We start from the raw sequence: 22,132 nt of genomic DNA, 5'->3' as shown, positions 1-22,132 counted from the left end.
AATTATACAAGAAATATACAAGAAATTATACAAGAAAGAACTGATTTATCGTTTAGTTATATTTAGTCTACATGTATTTTATCTAATTTTATTTAATTTGGCTTAATTTATTTTGCCGTATTTTATTTTATTTTGCTGTATTTAATTTAATTTAATTTTTTCAAAGCAATCTTTGACCGCCTGATCTATACTATTCTATACATTAAAAACTTAATTCTTAGAAAATCCGCTACGAGCCCGCCATTGTCGCTTATTGAGGGGAGATTTCAGGAGTACACCTAAACAATAAGTCAGACATTTTAAAATAAAATTAATTGTAGCATAATAAAATAAAATACAACAAAATAAAAATTAAATAGAATAAAGCAAACTAAAAAAAGAATTTATTAAATAACAACACACTTGAGTGCAAAGCCAAACCTGACTTCGACTTCAACCCACGATGGCAACTTAAAGAATTAAGACTGAATGCAAAATCAGTCGCATGTAAAATAACTTTCAAAAAAAAGCTAAACTTCTATAAACGTCAAAATTCCGTCTTTGTAATAATTAAACCTTCGCATTTGCATTTTCAGGCGTCGTTACATCACGGAAGCGCCGATATTCAATTACGTCGTCGTTCCTCTCTCGCGACACAAAGCGTCGATATTTTGGTCCCGATATAATCATGAAGGAAACGAAGGAAGGGTTGGGGAGAAAGCGGGGGTAGAACCGACATGGAGAACCGGGCAAAATAGATTCATTAGCACGACGCTACTGCAGCTGCGGCCGGGGCAAAACCTTCTCGCTTCTGTACTCCGGAGCTTAGTGGTTTCCAACGAGTAATTATTGCCTGAAACCAATGTTGCCCGAAATCTCCCTTTTCTCTCTCTCTCTCTCTCTCTTTCTGTCTCCCTCGTGCTGTAAAAGGGCGATGAAGATCCACCGTTGAAAGGCCGCCCGGGAAATAAAGCGGCAACAAAGAACATCAATTTTCCACCGTTCCCCGGCGAGCGATGAGCCGATTAACCCTTCGTTGAAATGTTTCGATTGCAAATACAAGCCGGCCTCACGTTAATATTCCCTCTTTGCAGCTAAAACAATATTGTTATTAATTAATTAAGAATACTTTGAAAAATATCCGCGATTGATTCAACGTATTAACATAAATATTCAAGAGACATCTCTACTAATTAATTAAAAATATCGACTCGGGCACACCATGAAAGCATATGCTTCTCTAAAATAAATAGTTGTACGTAAGTCGTTTCATCGTAAAAACGCTTTAACATACAGCAGCTTTAAGGCGTGTTTAATCCCTCAGCGCTTTACTCGAATCGGCAGCTTCTTTTTTTTTTTTTCAAGCGCTATTATCCTCATGTTTTCTTTTCATTTATTTGCTTTTTGTTTTCCCGTACCCTAGTTACATCTATTACGCTCAGGAATAAATAAAATTCCAGAATAATCCCACCTCTCGCGACGAAAGTCACGTAGCACGTAACTAATTATGCTATACGAGCGAACGCGTCTCTAAGAGTCAACAACGCCTGGTCGGCGGGGGTGGAGAGGAGCTGAGGGAGCGGGAAGAAGGGGGGTTTTAAAGGCAACCCCCGCGAAAGAGAGAGAGAGAAATCCCACGGTGCTTTTAGTCGACGGTCAACCTATAGGCGTGCCGCAGCGTGTACCGGGAACGATTCGCGCGCGTTGCGGCTAGCTGATTAATTAGAACCTCTACCCTCCCCACACGGCCCTTCCGGCATCCCCCATCGTCAAGAGAACTCGATGTAATTACGGGCATCGGGCGCGCGCGTAGCCCGCGGTCGCAGCGGGGTGGCGTGCAGGGGAGGATGGAATAGGTGGAGAGATGCAAAATGACTGCGCGGGTTGGCCGCCGCCGCGGGGGTGGCACCGAAAAGCACAGTTGGTTCACGTAGCGCAGTTTCCGGTACGGTACCGACGGACGGATGGATAAACGGGATGGACGGTTAGGACAGCTAGGTCGGGAAAATCCGGCCGGAGAAGGCGGTGGAGTTCGACAAACTGGATTCATTACGCTGCGAAAGGAGATACTGCGGCGGCAAGAGGGGAAGAGGGTGGCGAGGAAACGCGGAAAGCCGACGGAGGGCAGCGAGGACGAAAGGGGGTGGTAGCGCGCGTCGCAGTGTACTACCGCGAACGCGAAGGGGTGAATTCTTCGGCGCCGATTTTCGAGCCATTGCCGATGCCTTTTGGCTTAGATCCTCTCGTTGGTCTTTTCGCGGGCAGAATCGCGCGCTCTTTTTTGTTACCCTCCAAACGTTTTCCCGTCTTGAAGGGGTAGCGATTCATGATATCCAAATTCATCCGTGTTGCTTTTCTTTATCACATTAGATCCTTTTTAGGAGAAAAAATTAAACTTGAACGTTCTGAAAAAATAATATTAATGTTGTATTACACTTGTAAATGAGCAACGCATTTAGTTAATTATATTTAATTACGTTAGAAGTTACCGTCAGTTATTTAAAATATTTTATTAATTGCGAAAAGCAAAGAATGATATAAAAGAAACATCGTTCAATTTTCTGTTGTAGCATAATTTATACTTCGCAATTACATCAAATGCACGTAAAAAACTTTTTTTTTTAATGATAAAAGTGAGCTTTTTTCGTACCTGAACGTTAATATTGGAATAAATTAATTTTGCGTGCTGATACAGATATAATATCCTTGCAGATATTGCTCAAAAGGAGAAAACGGGTGAATTTCCTCGACAGGAGAAATTTCTTGACCACAACCATCCTGAATCTTACCCGAAGTCCACCTCTCAGGAAGATTTCCGGTTAATTTGTTGCTCATTGGACTGGCTGGCACTCGTAGCCGTTGCCCACCTATTTAATATGTCGATCTCCCTTCCCATCATCTCGTCGATCGATCTCCACCTCCTTCCGTCTCCTTCGCTTCTCCATCCATTCACTTTTCCTCCTCAAAACTCACCCCTTTTCCGTTCTCGTATCTCTTTCCACTCTCTCTGGCCTTTATCATAATTTTGGAAACGTCTGTTCCTGATTTTCTCCGAAAACCGTCTTCAGAATAATCATCTTTTGTTCCCAACTCTTGATGCATTTCCAGGCTGCTGAAAATTATACAAATTATAAAGTATAGTATTTTATATTCATAAAATTATTGCTATTGAGATTAATAACTAATTAAAAAAAAATTTTTTTTTAAAGTTACTTCTCGACGAAAGAAAAAAATAACGTTCTGACAAGATATCGCGGCACAATAATAGCCCAGAGTCGAATATCTTTTCCCGGTCGGGATTTGCAACGATGACGATGGCCGCCAGCGTACAGATCCGCTTTAAGTGATTACTGCATTTCCATACGCGGGCGGAGAGCGCCGAAGAACGGAAACAATGTATCCCCGGGAACAAGCGGCTCGAATATCGCGCATTGTGCTCCGAATATCGCGGCGATTCGCCAAACAAAACGGCCACTGGTTCGCCGCAGCACCACCCCCGCCATCCCCCGGGACCGGCGTCGGCATCTTTCCTCCCCGACGAGTGATGCCAGCCCTCCCGGATTCCTTTCTTCCGCCAACCGCGAGTAACGAATGGCATTCGTTAATGCGCGGAAATCACAGTACGGGGGGAATGCGATGTGATGCGCTTTTTCACGAGGGCGGACCGTAAACCTCGCGTACCGCCGTGTATTGAGATCGCATCACAATCCGAGATTACTCGATTCGTATTGCTATCACGATTTCCGATACAACTGGCTTGAAATATAATCACTCATTTCCTTTTTCAGATTACTATTCTTCGTATTTCTATATATAGATATCATTTTTTACAGTCCTGCGGTAAGAAATTACTTTTTCTTATGTAAAAATGGAATATGCGAGTATACAGATTTGTACATATGTACAAACGTTCTTTTTATACAAAAACATAAAAGAAAATAGAATTGGAAATAACTTGTGCTTTCTATTAAAAAGAAAATAACACAGAATTAATATCTCTAAATTAAATTACATTAATTTAATCGTAGCATACAAGATTAAAAAATCTACTTTAGTTAATTTTTATATTTAAATTCTTTTTCAGAAAGTTTTTTATATCACATCCCTTTGACGTCTCGAGTATTCGGAGGATGATCGAGCTCCGGAGGAGATTTTGAAATCTGCAGTATCTATCGAATCGTTTTAGGAAGAGTTCTACGGGTTTTCCGCCACGGCCGACGTGCAGCGCGTTGATCGCTGTCGAGCGGCGTGCAGTGGGATGCATGGCGATGTAAACACGCGTTCACGATATTCACATGTGTGCGCTACGAAATCACGAATGTGTCACTCCGCTGCGCTCAGCTGCGCCCAGCCGCTGCGTCCAGCGATGATTAACGGTGTCGCAAAAGGCGTTGCAAAGCTTGGTGCGCGTTAGTTGCTCGAACATAGGCACGACAGACGGGTCGACATGGATCGCATCGCGGCGATGCGTACGGCAAGCCGTATCTGGACGCTTTCTATCGCGGCGATACTTTTATGCGCGAATGCCGGCCGCTGTTCGCCCGATGAAAGGAACGTGAAAACCGACGGTTCACCGACGCCGGTGGTTCTCTGGCATGGAATGGGTATGCGATTTGTGCCGTCTTAATATTCCACTTCCTCACTTTCTAAACATTAACTGCACGCTCCTTTCCCGCGCGTTTTTCTGTTCACATTATTATTTTTTGCCGCAATTCGCTGCGATTATACGCAAATGTTCGTCTCGGCGATATCCTTCGATACCTATAAGCAATAATCGTTAAATTGAATTTGATTCCAACTGCGAAGAACATTTTTGTAATCGTTTTAATGTAAGGTCATTAACGAGAGCTATAGCACGTTTATCAATGTTTAAAATTTATGTTTTTTTTTGCGATACTCTTATCGTTTGAAAACAAAGTTGATAGAGATTTATTGTAATTAGTTAATTAACGAAGCGTACATTTAAAATTATAATAAAGTGTTCTATGTTTTTCCTTCACAAAAGTCCCACTTCTCAATATGAAATAACTCAAATATTCCAAATTTGCAATTTTAAATTATCATATAATATATGTCTAGGAAATAATTAGCACTTCATAAATTACATTAATACACAAATAAGGATTAAAGTTGTTTTTTTACAATGAATAGTTTAAAATTATTTTAAATACTCACGTATTATATTTCTGGTTTTTCCCTTATTTTGTCCATTATTTTGGTGATAGAATTTTATAAAGAATATATTCTTTTGCAGGTGATAGTTGCTGCTTCTCCTTCAGCCTTGGAAAAATACAACACCTCCTTCAGTCCGAAATCCCTGGAGTTTATGTACATTCCATTCGCATTGGAAGTAATGAAATAGAGGTTGGACAAAGCTGTCAACAATTATAAGAACATTAACTTGGACATATATTTTTATTAAGTAGAAGATTTATTTTATCTTTTTTCTTTTGTTTTTGTCCCAAGTGTTTGTTCTATTTGCACTTAATTCATTAATTTTATTCATTTATCCTTCCATAAAATTCTTTACAAAGCTTTAAATGTTACTGTCTGTATATTATTTTTATTTTTATTATGATTTTTTTTTCTGTTTTATACTATTATGGGACATAATGCTTTTTTTTTATAGGATGTCGAGAACAGCTATTTCGGAAATATTAACGAACAAATAAAGCACGTCTGTGAAACTTTGTCACAAGACCCAAATCTTCAAAATGGATATAATGCTATTGGTTTCTCTCAAGGAGGACAGTTTCTGTAAGTTGCTTAATTTTGTAGCGTCTATGTGAAACTTCCGTCATCTCTTCTTTTGCAATGTTTGCAATGCTTATATGCAGTTACTTTGAAACAAGTTTATTACACAAAGCTGTAACATGTTTACCAACGTCTGTATTATATTTTATTTGCATAATAGCATGTTTCACAAAATTAGCTTTTAAAGATAAAGTTAATTAAAAAAAACTGATAGTTTGTATAACAAGTTCATAAATATTTATTTCTGAAATACAAGTTTAAAGTTAAAATAAGGAAAACAAGCTCAGAATATTTTCTTCTTGTGACTAATCTTTTATTTCTTTCATAAAAATCTGTTATTTATAGTAATATCTTGAATACCTCACGGACGTTTCAAATTTGCAATTTTAATTTCTTATTTCCAAAAGTGCTTAATAATTAATATTTGCATATAAACATAGTGGTACTTACTTATAGTGCTCCTGGTTTTTTTTTGCATTGTGTAAAGCTGAATATTGATTTATATTTTAGGAGAGCAGTAGCTCAGAGATGTCCCAATCCTCCAATGTTGAATTTAATCTCTTTAGGCGGTCAGCATCAAGGTGTTTTCGGTATACCACGATGCTTAGACACATCTAGGTTGTGCAATTACATGCGTCGCATGCTTCACCGCGGCGCATATTTATGGTACTCGTTCTTACGACATTCGTCTATAAGCACCATTTAACGCAAACACTATTGTTTTTCGTTCAATTTTAATCTTCTTTTCTTAGGTATATTCAAAATTCGCTGATACAAGCTTCTTATTGGCACGATCCCTTCCAGGAGGATGAATATCAAAAGAAAAATCTTTTCCTTGCTGAAATCAATAATGAAAATATTAACAATACGGTAAATGTAATTATACATCTGCATTTTACTTCGATTTAAACATAAGTATGTTAGTGTATCACTCATAAAAGGATATATTGACACATCTCACGTTTAAAACAAGAACTGCAGCGTATCTTATATAATGCATATCCAGATATCGCGTAAACTGAACGTAAACTGAAAAGATATCAAAGTTCTAAGACGGAAAATAAAATAAAAGTTAAATTAATAATTTAATAATTAATAAAAATATTAATTAATGTTTTTGTGATTCACATTCGATGTGTAATTACAGGACTATAAGAACAATCTTCAAAAACTTCAAACTTTAGTTCTCGTTAAATTCGAGAACGATACAATGGTCGAACCTGTGGAGACCGAATGGTTTGGATTCTACAAGCCTGGCCAAGCAAAAGAGGTGCAGAAGCTACAACAGAGTGTGCTGTACCAACAGGTATGCACTGACGCAGTTGATCTAAAAATATAGTTGAATATAAGTATTAATTAATTCGCTAATCATAGGACTGGCTCGGATTGCGCGCAATGGAAAATGCTGGTAAAGTCCAATATCTTTCGCTACCAGGTGATCACTTGCAGTTTACGGCCGAGTGGTTTATTGAAAATATAATTAAAAAATATTTGGTGTAGTGGAAAAAAAAACTATATATGAAATTTTAAAAATACGAGTTAAATAATATAGACACGTAATATCTATGTATGTTAAATGTATAAAAAAGGTATATTAATAAATAAATAAATTTACAATTTTAATTCTCTTTTTTCTTTTTTTTTTAACTTCCGACATTTTTTTAACTCCGTCATTTACACACAGATAATTAAATTTTGCAGATTAAATATCTTTTCATTACTGTTAATTAGCAGTTTCTTTCCCTGGATGGCCGGATAATATTTTTTTATACACGTTAAAAATTCAGAAAAATATTAGAAGACGAGCCGCGGCTAAATAAAACGCAATGAATAATTCGTCTCGCATTTCTCGCCTTTAACGTTAACGCGAACGTGATTCACGTTGACAGTCCTTCCTAATTTCCCACCAACTTTGGACTTGTCGCTGTTATTTCATGCCGGTAACTCCGGAATAATAACGCGCCGCGGAACCTCCGCGCGCGCGGAGAGCCGATCGAAGAGAGCCGCAAAAGAGAATGCAACGTAATTCGTACTGTTCATTGTCGCATGACGCGATTGTATATAGAACAGGGAGGATCGGCGGGGTGGAGCGAGAGACGACAGGAGAGAACCGCGGCTCCATGAAGCGGGGTGAGAGAGGGAGAGCGCGCGCCACCGCCATCCGTCCGCGCGCACACCCCCGGCGTTCACCAGACTCCGCTCTACCTCATCCCCGTCGCGCCCTCCCCCTTTTGCGCCCCCGCGCTGCACAACAAAGCCGCGGGATGAGAAAACATTAATCTAGGCATGTTTTGCAATCTCGCCGCTCGCGGTGTAGCTACATATAATGGAACGCGGTTATTGCTACGCTGTTATGGCGTGCGCGCACAATGTTCGTTTCGTGCGCCTCCTCTTCCACCCCCGTCGTCGTTGTCGTTGTCGTGGTCGGCGTCGCCGCCGCCGTCGTACAGATTGGAGGCGCGCACGTGTGCTCGGTTGCGACCAAGATTAATATTTCGAAGGTAACGAAATGACGACGCGAAGATTCGCCGACACTCGGCGGCGGACACAGGTGTTTCGCGCCGCGGGGGTGGTTGGTATCAATACTACCCCTTCGGCGTGCGTGGTACACTTGCGATGTATTAGCTTTTTTTTTTACGATATATGCTAAATACGTTTTGAGGGATTAATTGATTTATCTCGTGTTGTTTAGTTTAATTAAAAATAATTAATATATAATTATTTTTGTACGTAAGATTATTAAAAGTTACCAGAACTCCCTCCCTGTCTTTTTGCTTATATTTAATTCGCGGTTTTTCTTTTTAATTAAATAAAATGCCTCCGCAATACGTCCGAATCGTTGCCACCCTCTTCTTTTCGCTCGTTCTATCCCTCATTAAATGCAAACGATGGAGCGACCAAGAACACCGCGAGAATTATTACCGAGAGGCCGGCACATCCCTTCATCGCCCAATCGTGGATGTCCTTAGAAGGGCCGCCTCTCGTTGTGATTTTACCTCCGACGGGGCGCGCGACGCCAATGAAGGAGAGGGAGAGATGTAATAAATAACGGACAAGCCGTGATTCGCATCCTTTGAATGATAAACGGGGATACATCGATTCGCTGAAAAAAGGGACGCAATTTCCAAAAAAAAAAGAAAAAAAAAAAAATAAAAAAAAAAGGAAACTAAAAGTAGAACAAAACAGATTAGATCTATTGAATTACGTAAGGAATCAAGAACGAATTTCATATGGAATGAAAAATAGCAATTTATGCGTTAAATTTATTAAGTTAAAAAAATATTTTAGAGATGATTTTATTATTAAATCTAATGTGATTGCAATATAAAAGTTGTGATATAAGAATGAAGTGACTCTTGTTGTGTAATTAATTATACGAAAAAATGATTGATATATCTCAATTAACGGTATTAATATCAATATTTTGTTTCGCAAAATTGCCAAGCAATCTCTTAGGTTTTACAAATCGGGCAATCGAATCTGAATACTATTTCGTTCGCTACTTGCTACTTCACGGCTTTCCCCTTTTCTAAAATTGCGAAGTTAAAGCGGCGTCTTTGTGAACTCTCGTGGTTCGTCGGATATCTCGACGACGTGTCGCCCTTTTCTCTCTCTCTCTCTCTCTCTTTCAACGGAAGTTTTATCGAGGAGAACTTGACAAGTTATTAATAGGAGCCTGTTTCTGATATCTCTCGTTTCGCTTTTGCGGAATTAATATCCCCAAGGCCCTGTCTCGATACAGCGATACTGACGAGAATAATGGAAAGAAGACTGCGACAGGGTATTCATATATGTATATTTAACGATTATAATATTATATATATTTGTAGATAAATTTTTATTTGCCCGCGAAGAACCGTTTCTGTGAAAAACCTGTTATTCTACAAATCCATATTTAACTCTTTGATGACTGGCTTTTTTTTTCACCAACTTGGCTCTTTTCAAACCCATCCGCCGATCTTCAAAGAGTCAAATATTTTTTAAAGCAAATCGGAACAGTTGTTATTTTATTATTTATGTTTTCGCATTTTGATTAATAATAATTTAGAAAAATAGATCGTAAGACTTTTGAAAAAAATTGGAAGAAAGATTTTCTCAATCGAATGAAGATTTCATTTATTAGCTAGATATAAGTGCTTGAAATTAATTGATGAATGATATTTTGTTGTCAAGAGTTATTTAACGTAACAAGAGTATATTAACTAGTTAAATCACCATGCAATCCCCGTTATTGTCCCGCGGTTCAATTGATATCTCAACACTTTCATCGGCGGCAAATCAGCTTTGAATCAGTCAGAAAACACATTGAGACGCATCGTAGAGGGCTAAGTTTAATTACGAGTCCGAGTTGTGAGTGGTGGTGCAGCGATGTTGTCGCGTCAATGACTTGGAGTGAATTCATCAACGAACGACGCAAATACACCCCTCTTGAAAGGGAGCAAATTTTTGTTCGATGAATTAGAACGCGGTGCCCGCCACCGCCCGCTCCTTTGACTCGAACGTGACAATATGAATATTAAACTATTGTTACGCGTATATGCAGGGTGCACCACCCTCGCCCACCCTTGGGTCCGTGATTCTCGGCCACGAGAATTACTCCGTTTCGCCCTATCTCTGTTTCGTTTGTTTCCCTCCTTTCGTTCAATTTCAGAAAGTCCTTCGATTAATCCTGTCGCTTGCATTTTATTTAACCACAAGAAAAAATTTATAGAATACGTTATGCGAACGATGGTCAAAGTCTCTTTGAAGATTAACATCTTGCGATATAATTACTTTAGTTATTTTGAAGCATGTAAATTTTTTGGTGATTTCGATAAGTAGGGAATTTACTTGAAAATATATTTAAAATAAATTAAGTATTAATCGAATGATTTGGTCCTGAATTAAAAAAAAATAAAAAAACAAACAATTTTCTAAATAGAGTCAATCATTTTGATCTATGAACGGTTCGCGTGGTATAAACACTTATGTCACTTTCTTTGTTGCGATCAATTTAATTAATATTATTAAATAATCACGTAACATTGTGCACTTCGTCCCTTGCAAGATTTTGTTCAAAGCGCAACGAATAACAGCTCCCTTTTCCCCCTAGCTCTTTTCTTCTCGTGACAAAAAATTATTTTGTGGAATTTTCCCTTTTTCGCGATGTTAGATCTCTATTTTCTACGGGCAACCCTTTCCTTTCACGCGGCGCGTTCGCATCGCTTTACTCTCGCCGTCATCGGTAAATTTTCTCTTTGTAGATTTTTGTCGGCGTACCTTCAGCCGGGCGTATTACGCGAAAGAGACGCGATACACGTACGCCTGGCATGTATTCGGTGAAATTACATTAACGAGATATATCTAGGCGAGCTTGGTCCGCGATTTTCACCAACATCTCCCGCGAACCTCGCAAATTAAGTAATGCGCATTTAAAGAGCGAACCATCCGCTTCTACGTGTGCTCTTTCTAATAATAATAGACAAATACACGTAAGATTATTAATGTGCATATTTTAAACTCTCGAGATCTTAAAAGGGGTTTATATAAATTTGATTGTCGATTGCACCTATAATTTTTCGATTCTTGAATCTTTAGGGGTTTTAAAAGAAATTATTCTTTTCATTTAGCTTAATTTTTTTTTTAACCGCTTTAAAGTTTACCGTTCAGTTCTTTTATATTTGTTAAATTCTTGCAATTTATATCAATGTGAGATTAGATTAGATGAAATAAATCTATTAGGTATTCTATTACTCATTTGATTGAGTTGTAATCGATTAAATGTGATAAAATAGCGATTTGTGGTAAGTTTCATCTGACTATTTGAACTATTACAGAATCAGTTAACGCGTAATTGCGATCTATCATTAAATAGATTGGCGCAATTTGGAACATCCGGATGTATTGAGAAATTGTGAGCAATAAATGGAAAGACAAAGCCCACCACATTCATTATCTTTAGGGTGGATTAGCTGAGATATTATGTACCGCGTATACCCCCGTCTACCGACGTAATCAATGAATGGACCAGGCGGACAATCCTTCTGTGACAAAAGCCCGACATTTTTCAGCTTTTCAGTCTCATTACCGTAATAATGCAAATGAAAAGGAATTTCGCGAGTTTGTTCGACGTCTGCCTTTCTTGCTTTATGCGACCGGCATCTCCATTTTTCGTCCACCGTTCTACCAGAGGACTTAGTGCCGAAGAGATAGAATGTTGATTAGCTGCCGGTCCATATGCTTAATTAATTAACGTATCTGCTCATTCTATCACCGACAAAGCGTGCTCGAGGTATTAATCCGCGTGTATGTAAGTAAGGCGAGAAATTACGTGTGATGGTTGCATAACAGATTAAGATAACGAGCGGTATAAAATTACATAATAAACATATGCAATTAATTTTACTGGCGTAATCTCTGTGATTAGTATACATTAGTATACATAATCTAGTAGATGCTATTAATTATACAATTAATATACAAGATACCTTCTGACTCTTTGAACAACCGGGGGAAAAAATAATTTATTCGAAAGAAAAATGTAAAAATCTAAGATAATTCCTAATTTATTGATAAATGTAATTTTTTCTTTTTTTCTTTGATATGTAAAATAATTCTTATTAATTTTTCAAATAATTTTGCTTTAGGCATTTTTGTACGTGGCCTAGTGAAAGGAATTAATTTATAGAGAAACTCTAGAGTAGAAGGAGAAATAAATTGCAGGCTTATAGAAAATTGCATGTGTGGAAAGAGGTACTTAGTAGAAAGTTGCACGTTTGTTAACATTTTCCTTTGCCGCACCGATTGTCGTCAGTTACAGAAGTAACGTTCCTCGTTTGATTTGCATAATTCTAAGTAAATTCTAAATAGATTATTGCAAATAATAAAGTTATGAAGAAAATTAATTAAGAGTTAACTTAGTAATTTTTTTTCTTGTAGAATTACCGCTTGAACAAAGATAATCGTTGGTAACTAACATAAAAATGTACGTATCCGCATTAATCTAGCTTTCAAAATAAATTGTATTATCTAATATACATCATCCTGCGATTCGTTATCAAGGGAATTGCTTTTTGAATTCGATCAATTACTTTTCGATAATACATTAATAAAAAAAAAAATTTTTTTTTATTCCAAGTTTATATAATTGCTTGTGGCAATCGTAACATGTCTTAAGAAACCTACGAGGCACTCCGCCCTTCCCCCCCTACCGTCTTATTTGCTTCCACCACGTATTAGTCGAAGGGAAAGGGCGGCACCCTTTTCTTGTTCAATTCTACTGTGTCCAAGTAGTACACCGGCACATTCGGAGATGCAAATCAATTTAAAAATACAGCAATTCGCGATTTTTTTAAAGGGTCATAACTTTAAACAATTGAATAAAATTAATATTAGACGCGCTGTTAATAATCCCTATCGAATAATAATTTATTTTAAATTATACCGAGGCAATCGATAAGGCGGGAATCAATATTTTATCCTCGATAGCCTTTTAGATTTTATCACGACGACGTTTCGCGCTCGAATAGATAAATCTTTTCCACCCGATACGGGGAGGCATATTCGAAATAGAAAGCGACGAATGAATGAATCGCGATTGCGAGTAATCGCGATCGTAATCGGGAGATGTCGATGCGACGTGATGTATTGTCTTTCCGTAGAAACTTTTTATCTCGATGCGATAACGAGGAAACTTCGCGAGCGTTAAGTATCGTGGATTCTTAGTCGCTGGACTTCATCTCGATCCTACGTTCAAATATTAATAAAAGACGGGGCTGAAATTGGGTTAAGATTCACTAAAGATTCCCCCTCGCATTGTTACAGTAGCAGTACGAAGAAAGCAGATTTTGCTTTCTATTAATAATTGATATCTGCTAATAATAATCTACGTATTATGTTAAGAGAGAAAAGAGAAACTACTTATACGTGTCTAATAATCGAATTCAAAGCTACATAAACGTATCCACAGTAATAATTTACACATATAAGAAAATATTAAAAGCACGATCTAAGAACAGCAATTGGCAGAGTTACAATTTAATTTTAATCATTTTAATTCCTCTCGAATAAAAAAAAAGAAGAAAAAAAGGGGGAAAATAAGCGGAGCAAAGGGGAGAAAGAGAGATGAAGAGGGAGAAAGAATCGCGACAGATACTCGATGATGACCTGACGGAGATCCTGGCGTACAATATTCGCGACGTAATATGCGCAGGTGACCATTGACAAGAATGATTCCTCCATCGAAAGCCGCGCGCGCGAACGGCCGGGAGTAAGGGTTGCCGAGAGAGTGAAGGAGGAGGGACGAAAGAAAAAGGTATGACGGAAAAAAAAGATTCGCGCGCACGCGGAGGGAAAGAGCCAGGCGAGTGCTCGGGCGTACGGTGGTGTTCCTCAGACAGAGATACATAGCCCCGAGCTATGTAATTCATTACTAAAGCAATCTCACCCTGGCACTCCCTCTAGCTTGCAACCTGCCGGCAGTCCTGCCTCCGCCCCTGACCCATCAGAGCCGCCCGCACGTTATAATATAAAAAAAGAAGATGGGCGGCGGCGGCGGTGGTGGTAACGAGAGAGGGTAGGTGTACAGAACGGGGGGCGAGGTGACGGTGAGGGGACCAACGGTGAACCAAGGGGGACCGGGAGGGTGGAGGAGGGTAGGAGCGCCCGATTAGAATAGCGCCCCCTGACAACAAAACAAAATGAAACACAAAGCAGTGTTTTCATAATTAAAAAGATTGCGCGCGCTTCTTTCTTCCTACCGTTTCTATTCATGCCTCTTTTCATTTTTCCTTTCTCTCTCTCCTTCTGCTTTTCTTTTTTTTTTTTATTCTTTTCCATCCCTCGGTCCCGTTCTGCGCTCCCCGACTTTTGCATCCCTTATCGCGCCCTTCCCTCTCGCTCCTTTCCATTCTCTCTTTTCTCGAACGGAGACGATGCACGCGAGACAGAGAGGCGGAATTCAATAACCGTATTAATACGCGTCGTCTTTAGAAACGGACAGATGTATTAAAATGTTTTAATCAACCCCCGCGTGGGCGCGAGAGATGGAATCTGAGATCGCGAGTGACTTTCCGGATCTAGCGTTTGACGCGCGAGAGCATATTTTCGCTCCGGCAGAGCTCTGCCTGCAGAAGAATAGACAGACTTTTAATTATCTAGTCGGGGAACGAGACAGAGATCATGATTAAATAGACAATACATATTAAAAATTATTACGCATGTATACAAAAAAAAAAGAAAAAAAAAAGTTATTAAACGAGTTAAAATAAAATAAATTAACAGAGATTGGCAGCAGATTAGGATAAAGGATAATCAACTCGATCGTATGTCGTGTTCAACACGAAGATACGGTGCGTCCCTGTTTTACATCGAATCGAATTTCCCTCGTACACCTATCCGCTCGCTAATTGAAGGAAAAAACGACCGAGAACGAGAATTAAAACAAAAGTCCGTAATGTCTCTGCGTTTGCAATGAATGCGCCAAGTATCAAAGGGATGCGAGCTCAGGGGAAACGGTAAATGAGGCACCCCGGAGACGGGTGCCACAATGTCATCAAATATACGAAGTTGCGTCAATCAAATGATTGCATATTTATCCCCGTTTTTTTACAAACATTCGACGAACTGTGGCGAAAGGTTCATCGCTAATTTACAGCAAATTTAACGAATACTCCCGTTGACGAGTCCACCGTCGCTTATTTATCGTGTACATGGAGCAAGAAAAAAAAATGTATCCTTTATTTTTGCCCCTGGGATTAACGTGCAATTTGACGATATTTTGCAAAATTTTATGGTAAAAAATGTAAAACGTTATCGGATAGTTTTACGTTTGTAAAACAGATTTAAAGTTATTTCTCACGTATGTATATATTAAATTGCGATTAAAAATTAAAAAAAAAAATTAGAACATTTATTTATTCATTTAAAAAGTGAAAAAAATTGTATATTTACGATTCTGACGGAAGAAAAAGTGTGATGCAATTTTCATTAATTGAGATAAGAATCGAGGCAAAGGATTTAAGTTTGTTCGCCGGGAGAAAATCAACTCTCGAATCGAGTCTGCGGGTAACGGCGGGAACAGTGATTTTTTCCACACCCGTTGCATGCATGTATGTGCACTTACGTCACGTTTGAAGCCTATCGATGATCAATGCCACCACCTGCGTCCCGATAACGTCTCTGATACGTTTTCCGAGATTTTTGCCCCCGAAAGTCGAAGAGGACTGCCTTGCCGAGTAATCGAGCTTATTTCCGCATCGCGAGAACGAGGGATAGAAAACGAGAAGAAAAGCGAAGACGGGGAAGGAAAAAAAAAAAGAAAATAAAATAAAGGGGAGTAAAGAAACTGCACACGCACGTACACTCGGAAGAGGGTTGGTCGGGGTAGAAACGGGTAAAGCGCGAACGGAACGCTGGCGAGGAAACGATGAGGAAAGAGCAAAAGCGTGAGCGGGAAAGAGTTGGCGGTCGGGGTCCAGCGGGGATAAACAAGATAGAATATATAGGTAAGAGGATGAGGGGGAAGAGGGAAAAGTAGAGCAGGGGGTGGAAGAGGGTGCAGACCACGATTTAGCGGGTTTTCAACGTAGCTGTACGTCTCGCGGAGAGGGGTGTGCGCGATTCTTAACGCGGCGGAACCGCCCTCGATGCCACGCGGCCAATGGCGCGATCGTCCCCGATGCGCGCGAGCACGGGGGTTGCGAACGATGAGTCGAAACTACCCCCGGTCGCCACACGCTCTCACCCTCCCGGCGTGTAGTGGCGACTCCACTCGCAGTGCTCTCACCATATTCGCGCCGTGCGAGCGGTCTGCATTGTTGCAGCAGTGAGGATCTTTCGTTGGAATCGCCAACAAGGGTCGTCCTCTTCATCCCCGTGAGCGACCGACCCTGAGGAAGCGCCGCGGGACCGAACGCGCGCGGCCGCTTGCTATGGCGGGCCCGTATTTGTCGCCTCTCGGACCTCAGGCCGATTTGCTCACCGAGTACATGTTCGGCCGTCGTCGTCAGGTCAGTGTACGTTTCTATTAATTCCATATTTTTGGAATTTGTCGTCGGAGTCGATTACTAATTAGGGCTTATAACCCTTTGCCGCGAGACCTTTGATTTGGGGACTACGCGTGATACGACGGAACCGACGAAATCGTACATGCTAAAACAGTGTTTATTGTTCACCTGCAATTTACTCATTTATTTATATTCGATCCGGAAATTTTTACCACGAGTCAAAAGGTTAATATATTAATTATATTAATTGTAAGCTTTTAATTTTATTAATTTAAAATGTATGTAATTTTTTTCCTGAAAATGCTAGTACTGTTCCCGATTTTGGATTATTAAATACGGTGATAAATGTAAATGTTCCGCGATAGTACAAGGATTGTGGCGTCGTCTTTGTGCCGTACAATGGTATAAAAATGACTTCGCGATTTAAGAGCTGTGAAATTATTTGATAGAGCATGCAGAGATCTTGATGTTCGTGTAACAGTCAGATCTTTGGAACTTTTTCAAGCAGAGACGCAATCGGACCACGTTTACGCCGCAACAACTTCAGGAATTGGAATCCCTTTTCCAGAAAACGCATTACCCTGATGTTTTTCTCAGAGAGGAAGTCGCACTTCGGATATCGCTCTCAGAAGCACGTGTTCAGGTGAATCTCCCTTACGATCACTTCGTTCTTTTACCTATTTATTGTCCGTTCTCCAAATAGCTCTTTTTACTTCTTTTTTTAAGTTTCACTAACAATTGTTAAGCCTCCCTTAATACCGTATTAATTACATCGTTAAATTTTATTATAATTAATAAACAAAATACGTTGTCAAAGAGGAGTGTAATCATAAAAAATAAATCAAAAAATTTTTTTTTTTTAATAAAGATACTTCGAAAAAAAGATTAAATTTTTTGTACTAAAGTTTTCTCTATAACGTTTCTTCGATTGAATTAAACATAAAAAGAAATTTTACGAATTAAATATCGATAAATTGAAATAATTAACTTATTTTATGTATTTTAAAAATTATGGTAAAATCAGACACTATTAGTTTCTATGTTTCGTAAAAATGCAACTCTTTCACCCGAAAAATTAAGCAAGGTAAAGCTCGTTTTTGCCTTTTCGATAAAAGGCTAAGGAAACTTACAATCTCGAAATACGGCCTTCCAACAGGATTGCTTCGTTCCCTAAAACCGTTCGCTAATTAAAGCCCAAATAAACTGTTTACAGGAAATACGCGAGGTTTATTCTCATTCACTTTCCGAGTCCCGAAATTAACTCGCTAATGATCGTAATCGTGGTGGATCTAATTTTCCATTAGTCCTGTTATTTCATATATTACCATACAAACATTGGCAAAATGCGATCGTACGTAAATAAAATATCAGCTGAAATTAATTAAAATTAATTTAAATTAAAATACGGAGGGAAGCTGCAGAAAATCGAATAAATTTTCTTTTAATTTAATTTCTAAACAATTTGCACGTGACGCGGTTCGATTTCGAAATGTTACGAGTTTTATTTATTTATTAATTTATTTTTTTTTTTTTATTTAAATTAAACTTTTTAATTGCACAGAAACACAACTACGAAAAGGGGGATTTAAACCTACGGGTGGAACCTCAACTAATCAGCGAATGATTCTGTTCAATCGATTAATTTTCTCGCGATTTCAAGTGCAGAAGTAGGAACGACTGGCTTTTAATCTCAAGTTAGCGCAGATGTTTCGATTCATTAATGATATCAGGAATACGAACAAAACTGGTCTGATCGTATCACAAAGGCCTCGCGGACATCTGGCTGCGATAGAGGCTGTTACGCGGGGGGCTATTGTGCGTAAACGATTAGGCGAACGCTGATGAAACCGGCCGGGCGGAGAAAGAATGCGAGCGCGGCCGCGAGAAGCTTCGGATGTTCACCAGGACCAAATTCGATTAACGCTTTCGAATCTCCTCACCTGCAAATTCCGTCAGAGCGCGTTAACATATGTATATTTTTTTTTTCGCGCTCCGTTTACGCCGCGTGGCTCGCATACGTTTCGCGTTATCGAAGCTTAATTTTTCGCACGACACTCGCCTTATAATATTAATATTTAAATATCTTGGTTTAAACTGCGTTCAGACAGCGATAACTCACGTTTCTTCGCGACCCGTGCCTTTTTTTCGGCTACGGACGAAGAGGGGGTGAAAAATGTGGAGCAACGGTGGGTCAGGTGAATGGTTCCTCCGCAGGTATGGTTTCAAAATAGACGGGCAAAGTGGCGGAAACAAGCTCGGCTACAATTACTGCAGGACGCATGGAGAATGCGATGCTTGGGTTTAGGAAGCGCTACCCCGTTGCTACTTGGCCGACCACCCCCCGGCGGCCTCGAGAGAACGACCGCTGCCGCCACCGCACCCTCCGACGCGTCCTCTACTTCACCATCGTCTTCGTCAGCCCTAACGAATTCACCGAACGCGACCGACAAGCTACCCGAGATCAGCGGTCCTGTATCGGTCTGCAGAGATTTTCGAATTCTACCCCCGCCGCCACCCGGGTGAGCGTTTTCGATATAAAAATATACTTGCGCGGCAATTTGGTGTATTTCATTATTACTTAATTATTATTTAATTTTCTCACTGCGCTTGTCCTCGATTTATAAGTAATGTTTTCTATCGACAAGTTTTTTAAATAACGCTAAAAATCTTTAATAACAGTTTATCTGATTTTTATTGTTTCGTAAGAGATACGCGTATTGTAGATAGAGATAATAAAAAAGCGAATAAAAACGTAATTTAAATTTAAAATTCGCAACAACGTGCAATTCCTTGTTTGTAAAATAAAAATTAACTAATGACTTCCAAATGTGATTATACTTGTAAATATCATTCATATTAAAAGATGTAAAACACACTGAAGCGGAATATTCATTCAAGAAGAAGAAAAAGATTGCAATTAGAATAATTCGACTGAATATTAATTAAATAAATTAAATTGTGATAATATTTCAAAATGCGCAAATTGTGTCGATACGAATTCAAGATAATGGAAAATTCAAAATGATGATCCTGATACCTTCTGTCCTTATAAATCCAGGACTGAATCAAATAAACTTAACGTTTCGCTTGGCCTTGTGAATGAACTAATGATCGTGTCATTAATCTCATTCGTCTGACGTAATGTAATTTTATAGATATTCGGTACCTTGTGACAAATCGCCGGACAGGCTCAAGTGCCGATGCGGAACGCCGCCCAGGATGTGCCCGAGTCCTGTAGACCGAAGTGACCTGGCGACGAGGGAGCGGCCGCAGGAGGCCGAGATGGATCTCACTTTGAAGGGCCATCATCCAGCATCCGCCAGGCACTCGTTGTTCCATCATTTACCGAGCAACCACCAGCAACCGGATATCGCGCCCAGCATGGACGAGCCCTTGGACGTGACTCTCAACAGCGGGAAGAACAACTGAGGCTCGAGTCCACGATCGATTCACAAAAAGATCTGTAAAAAAAAAAAAAAAAAAATATGTAAGACGGTGCAATTGCTCGACAGCGATTATATCGGGGCAACGCGTATACGTCGAAATTGACGTCAACTTTCGATAATAAAATCACCGGGAGGAGATACGAAGATGGAGAGCACGCGTGCAAATATATATAAATTATAAATTAACGTCTCTTTAGACCTTCGAACGTTTTTACTTAAATTATTTTCTTTTTTTTTTTTTTATTTTATTTCCGCTTCTTACTTGCGCGTTACAAAAAAAATTTGTTTGAGTTCTTTTTTAAATTTAGTAATATAATTTTTTTTTTTTTAATGGTATACATAAAATTGCGCAGATTATTTTATACACGTTTGGGAGTGACGATCAGTCCTGATTGTTACACACGAAAGGATGTTTACTTGGCGTTGACGTTGGAAGAAAGGCGTGTTTAGATAGGAGGAAAGTTAATTACAACGCAACGTCGATTATACTTTCAATATTACGCGCGTTATAGTTATATTTATTGCTGTATTACCGTATTAACGAGATTGTATGTAATTTAGCGGCGTACCGGAATAATAACGGACGCTGTCGTCTTCCCACGTTTATAACGTTCCGGGACTCTGCGTATATAGCGATTCCGCGCCGCGAATTCCATAACTGAGAGTGAAGTATTTTTAAAACAATATTTTATAATTAGACGTTAAAATATCTCTCGAGAGATGCGATTTGAAAGTACGCAGTTCTCAAATAAAAGAGAGCAATAAGTGTGCACGCCACATTGACTTTTTCAAATTTATTGAATTAATTGTTGGGGTTCTTATTTTCTTTTTCTTTTTTTTTTAACTTCTATTTCCAATTTAATCGCCTTTATAGCGATTGTAACTTTCTAATACGCTCTCTTAAATATTTTAAACGTTCTGTCGCGAAAGATGTGAGCGCACACTCAGCCAGAAAAGTTGAGGAATAAGTCAAGAAATAAAAACTGTTACTTTAAAAACACATCTTTTTCTCATTCCCCGTAAATTTATACATTGTATACTGAAAGAAACAATGTCAGGCATTGTACTCGACGACGGCGTGTTGCCAGTTTACTTACATTTATATCTTTCAGTTAGGTTGAGGTAGATTAGATCTTTCCATCCTTCCGTCCTTCCTTCCTTCCTTCTTTTCGTGACAGTCATTTGTTGTATAATGCACTCTCGATATTCGTGTTGCTTATTTTTGCCGAGACTTCCACTCGAGTCGTCCTTGATTTCGACAGAAGAAACTGGCTGCAATGTAAAGCAAGGTTACTTTTGATTCTACGATCAACTCTCGTCGGAATGAGCGATACCGAAAATTTGTGCCAAGTGACGAACGAAATAGGCCGCGATAATGTCGAACACTACGTTTCAGATAAAATGTTCCACGCGCACTTTATCTTTCTGAAGTTCTTAAAAACTTACTTGTTCGAAACGAGATGAGAATCTCGGCCGCGACGAAGAAGACGAGGTACGGGTCTCACGCTCTGACAATGGCGGTTTCCGGAACCCTCTGAAGTCTGTATGCTGTTGCAGGAGCTGGTGAGTAAAGCGGGTTGGAAATCTCAGATTCTCAGGCAATCTCAAGTTGGGCTTTGCGGTAATTGCGGCGCCGAGTATCTGAAAATGTCCGGGAAATATCAGGAATGTAGGAGAAACTAGTTGATGTCACGAAGAGACCACTGCTTTCCGCCAATTTCGTGGCCACGCCTCTTTCGTAATGGTTGCCACGAAATTGGCGGGAACGATGGTCGTTTGTGATTTGCCCATATGGACCAACCAAATAATAGCTGAATTTTATTAGTCTCGAGAAAAGTCGTTACGAGCCGCCACCGTCAAATCAAGGTAGCGTCGTGAAGTCTAGAAAAATTATAGGTTAAAATCATATGGTGAAAGAATGTCAAAAGGGAGCAGAGTATAAAATTAAAAGTAAGGGGTATGAAGCCA

The 22,132-nt window shown here is 39.3% G+C and overlaps 2 protein-coding genes and 1 long non-coding RNA gene across 5 annotated transcripts; 2 read left to right on the top strand and 1 right to left on the bottom strand.

Moving 5' to 3' along the window:
* Window positions 1-15: 15 nt before the first annotated feature.
* Window positions 16-22,129, bottom strand: LOC139109008 (uncharacterized). Of its 2 annotated transcripts, none has more exons than XR_011546764.1 (7): window positions 21,611-22,129; window positions 21,262-21,436; window positions 19,885-20,179; window positions 6,184-6,571; window positions 5,155-5,354; window positions 2,630-3,091; window positions 16-2,384 (listed from the first exon to the last, which is right to left on the bottom strand). It is a non-coding gene; the product is annotated as an uncharacterized lncRNA (long non-coding RNA). The 2 variants fall into 2 exon arrangements; XR_011546765.1 differs by having other exon boundaries at window positions 2,630-3,088.
* On the top strand, window positions 4,155-7,356 carry Ppt1 (Palmitoyl-protein thioesterase 1). Of its 2 annotated transcripts, none has more exons than XM_070667659.1 (7): window positions 4,155-4,583; window positions 5,234-5,343; window positions 5,609-5,736; window positions 6,244-6,399; window positions 6,486-6,609; window positions 6,881-7,039; window positions 7,108-7,356. In XM_070667659.1, exons 1-7 carry the CDS (start codon window positions 4,427-4,429, stop codon window positions 7,231-7,233), a joined length of 960 nt encoding a protein of 319 aa, XP_070523760.1. In that variant the 5' UTR covers window positions 4,155-4,426; the 3' UTR covers window positions 7,234-7,356. The 2 variants fall into 2 exon arrangements, with proteins under 2 accessions (XP_070523760.1, XP_070523770.1); XM_070667669.1 differs by having other exon boundaries at window positions 4,180-4,583; window positions 6,486-6,603.
* On the top strand, window positions 16,085-20,147 carry LOC139108992 (retinal homeobox protein Rx1). Its single transcript, XM_070667740.1, has 4 exons — window positions 16,085-16,727; window positions 17,227-17,361; window positions 18,933-19,237; window positions 19,874-20,147. Exons 1-4 carry the CDS (start codon window positions 16,644-16,646, stop codon window positions 20,145-20,147), a joined length of 798 nt encoding a protein of 265 aa, XP_070523841.1. The 5' UTR covers window positions 16,085-16,643.
* Window positions 22,130-22,132: the final 3 nt, after the last annotated feature.

The sequence above is a fragment of the Cardiocondyla obscurior genome, linkage group LG02, assembly GCF_019399895.1.
Source record: "Cardiocondyla obscurior isolate alpha-2009 linkage group LG02, Cobs3.1, whole genome shotgun sequence".
Taxonomy (NCBI): domain Eukaryota; kingdom Metazoa; phylum Arthropoda; class Insecta; order Hymenoptera; family Formicidae; genus Cardiocondyla; species Cardiocondyla obscurior.
This window is presented reverse-complemented; position numbering and strand designations above follow the sequence as displayed.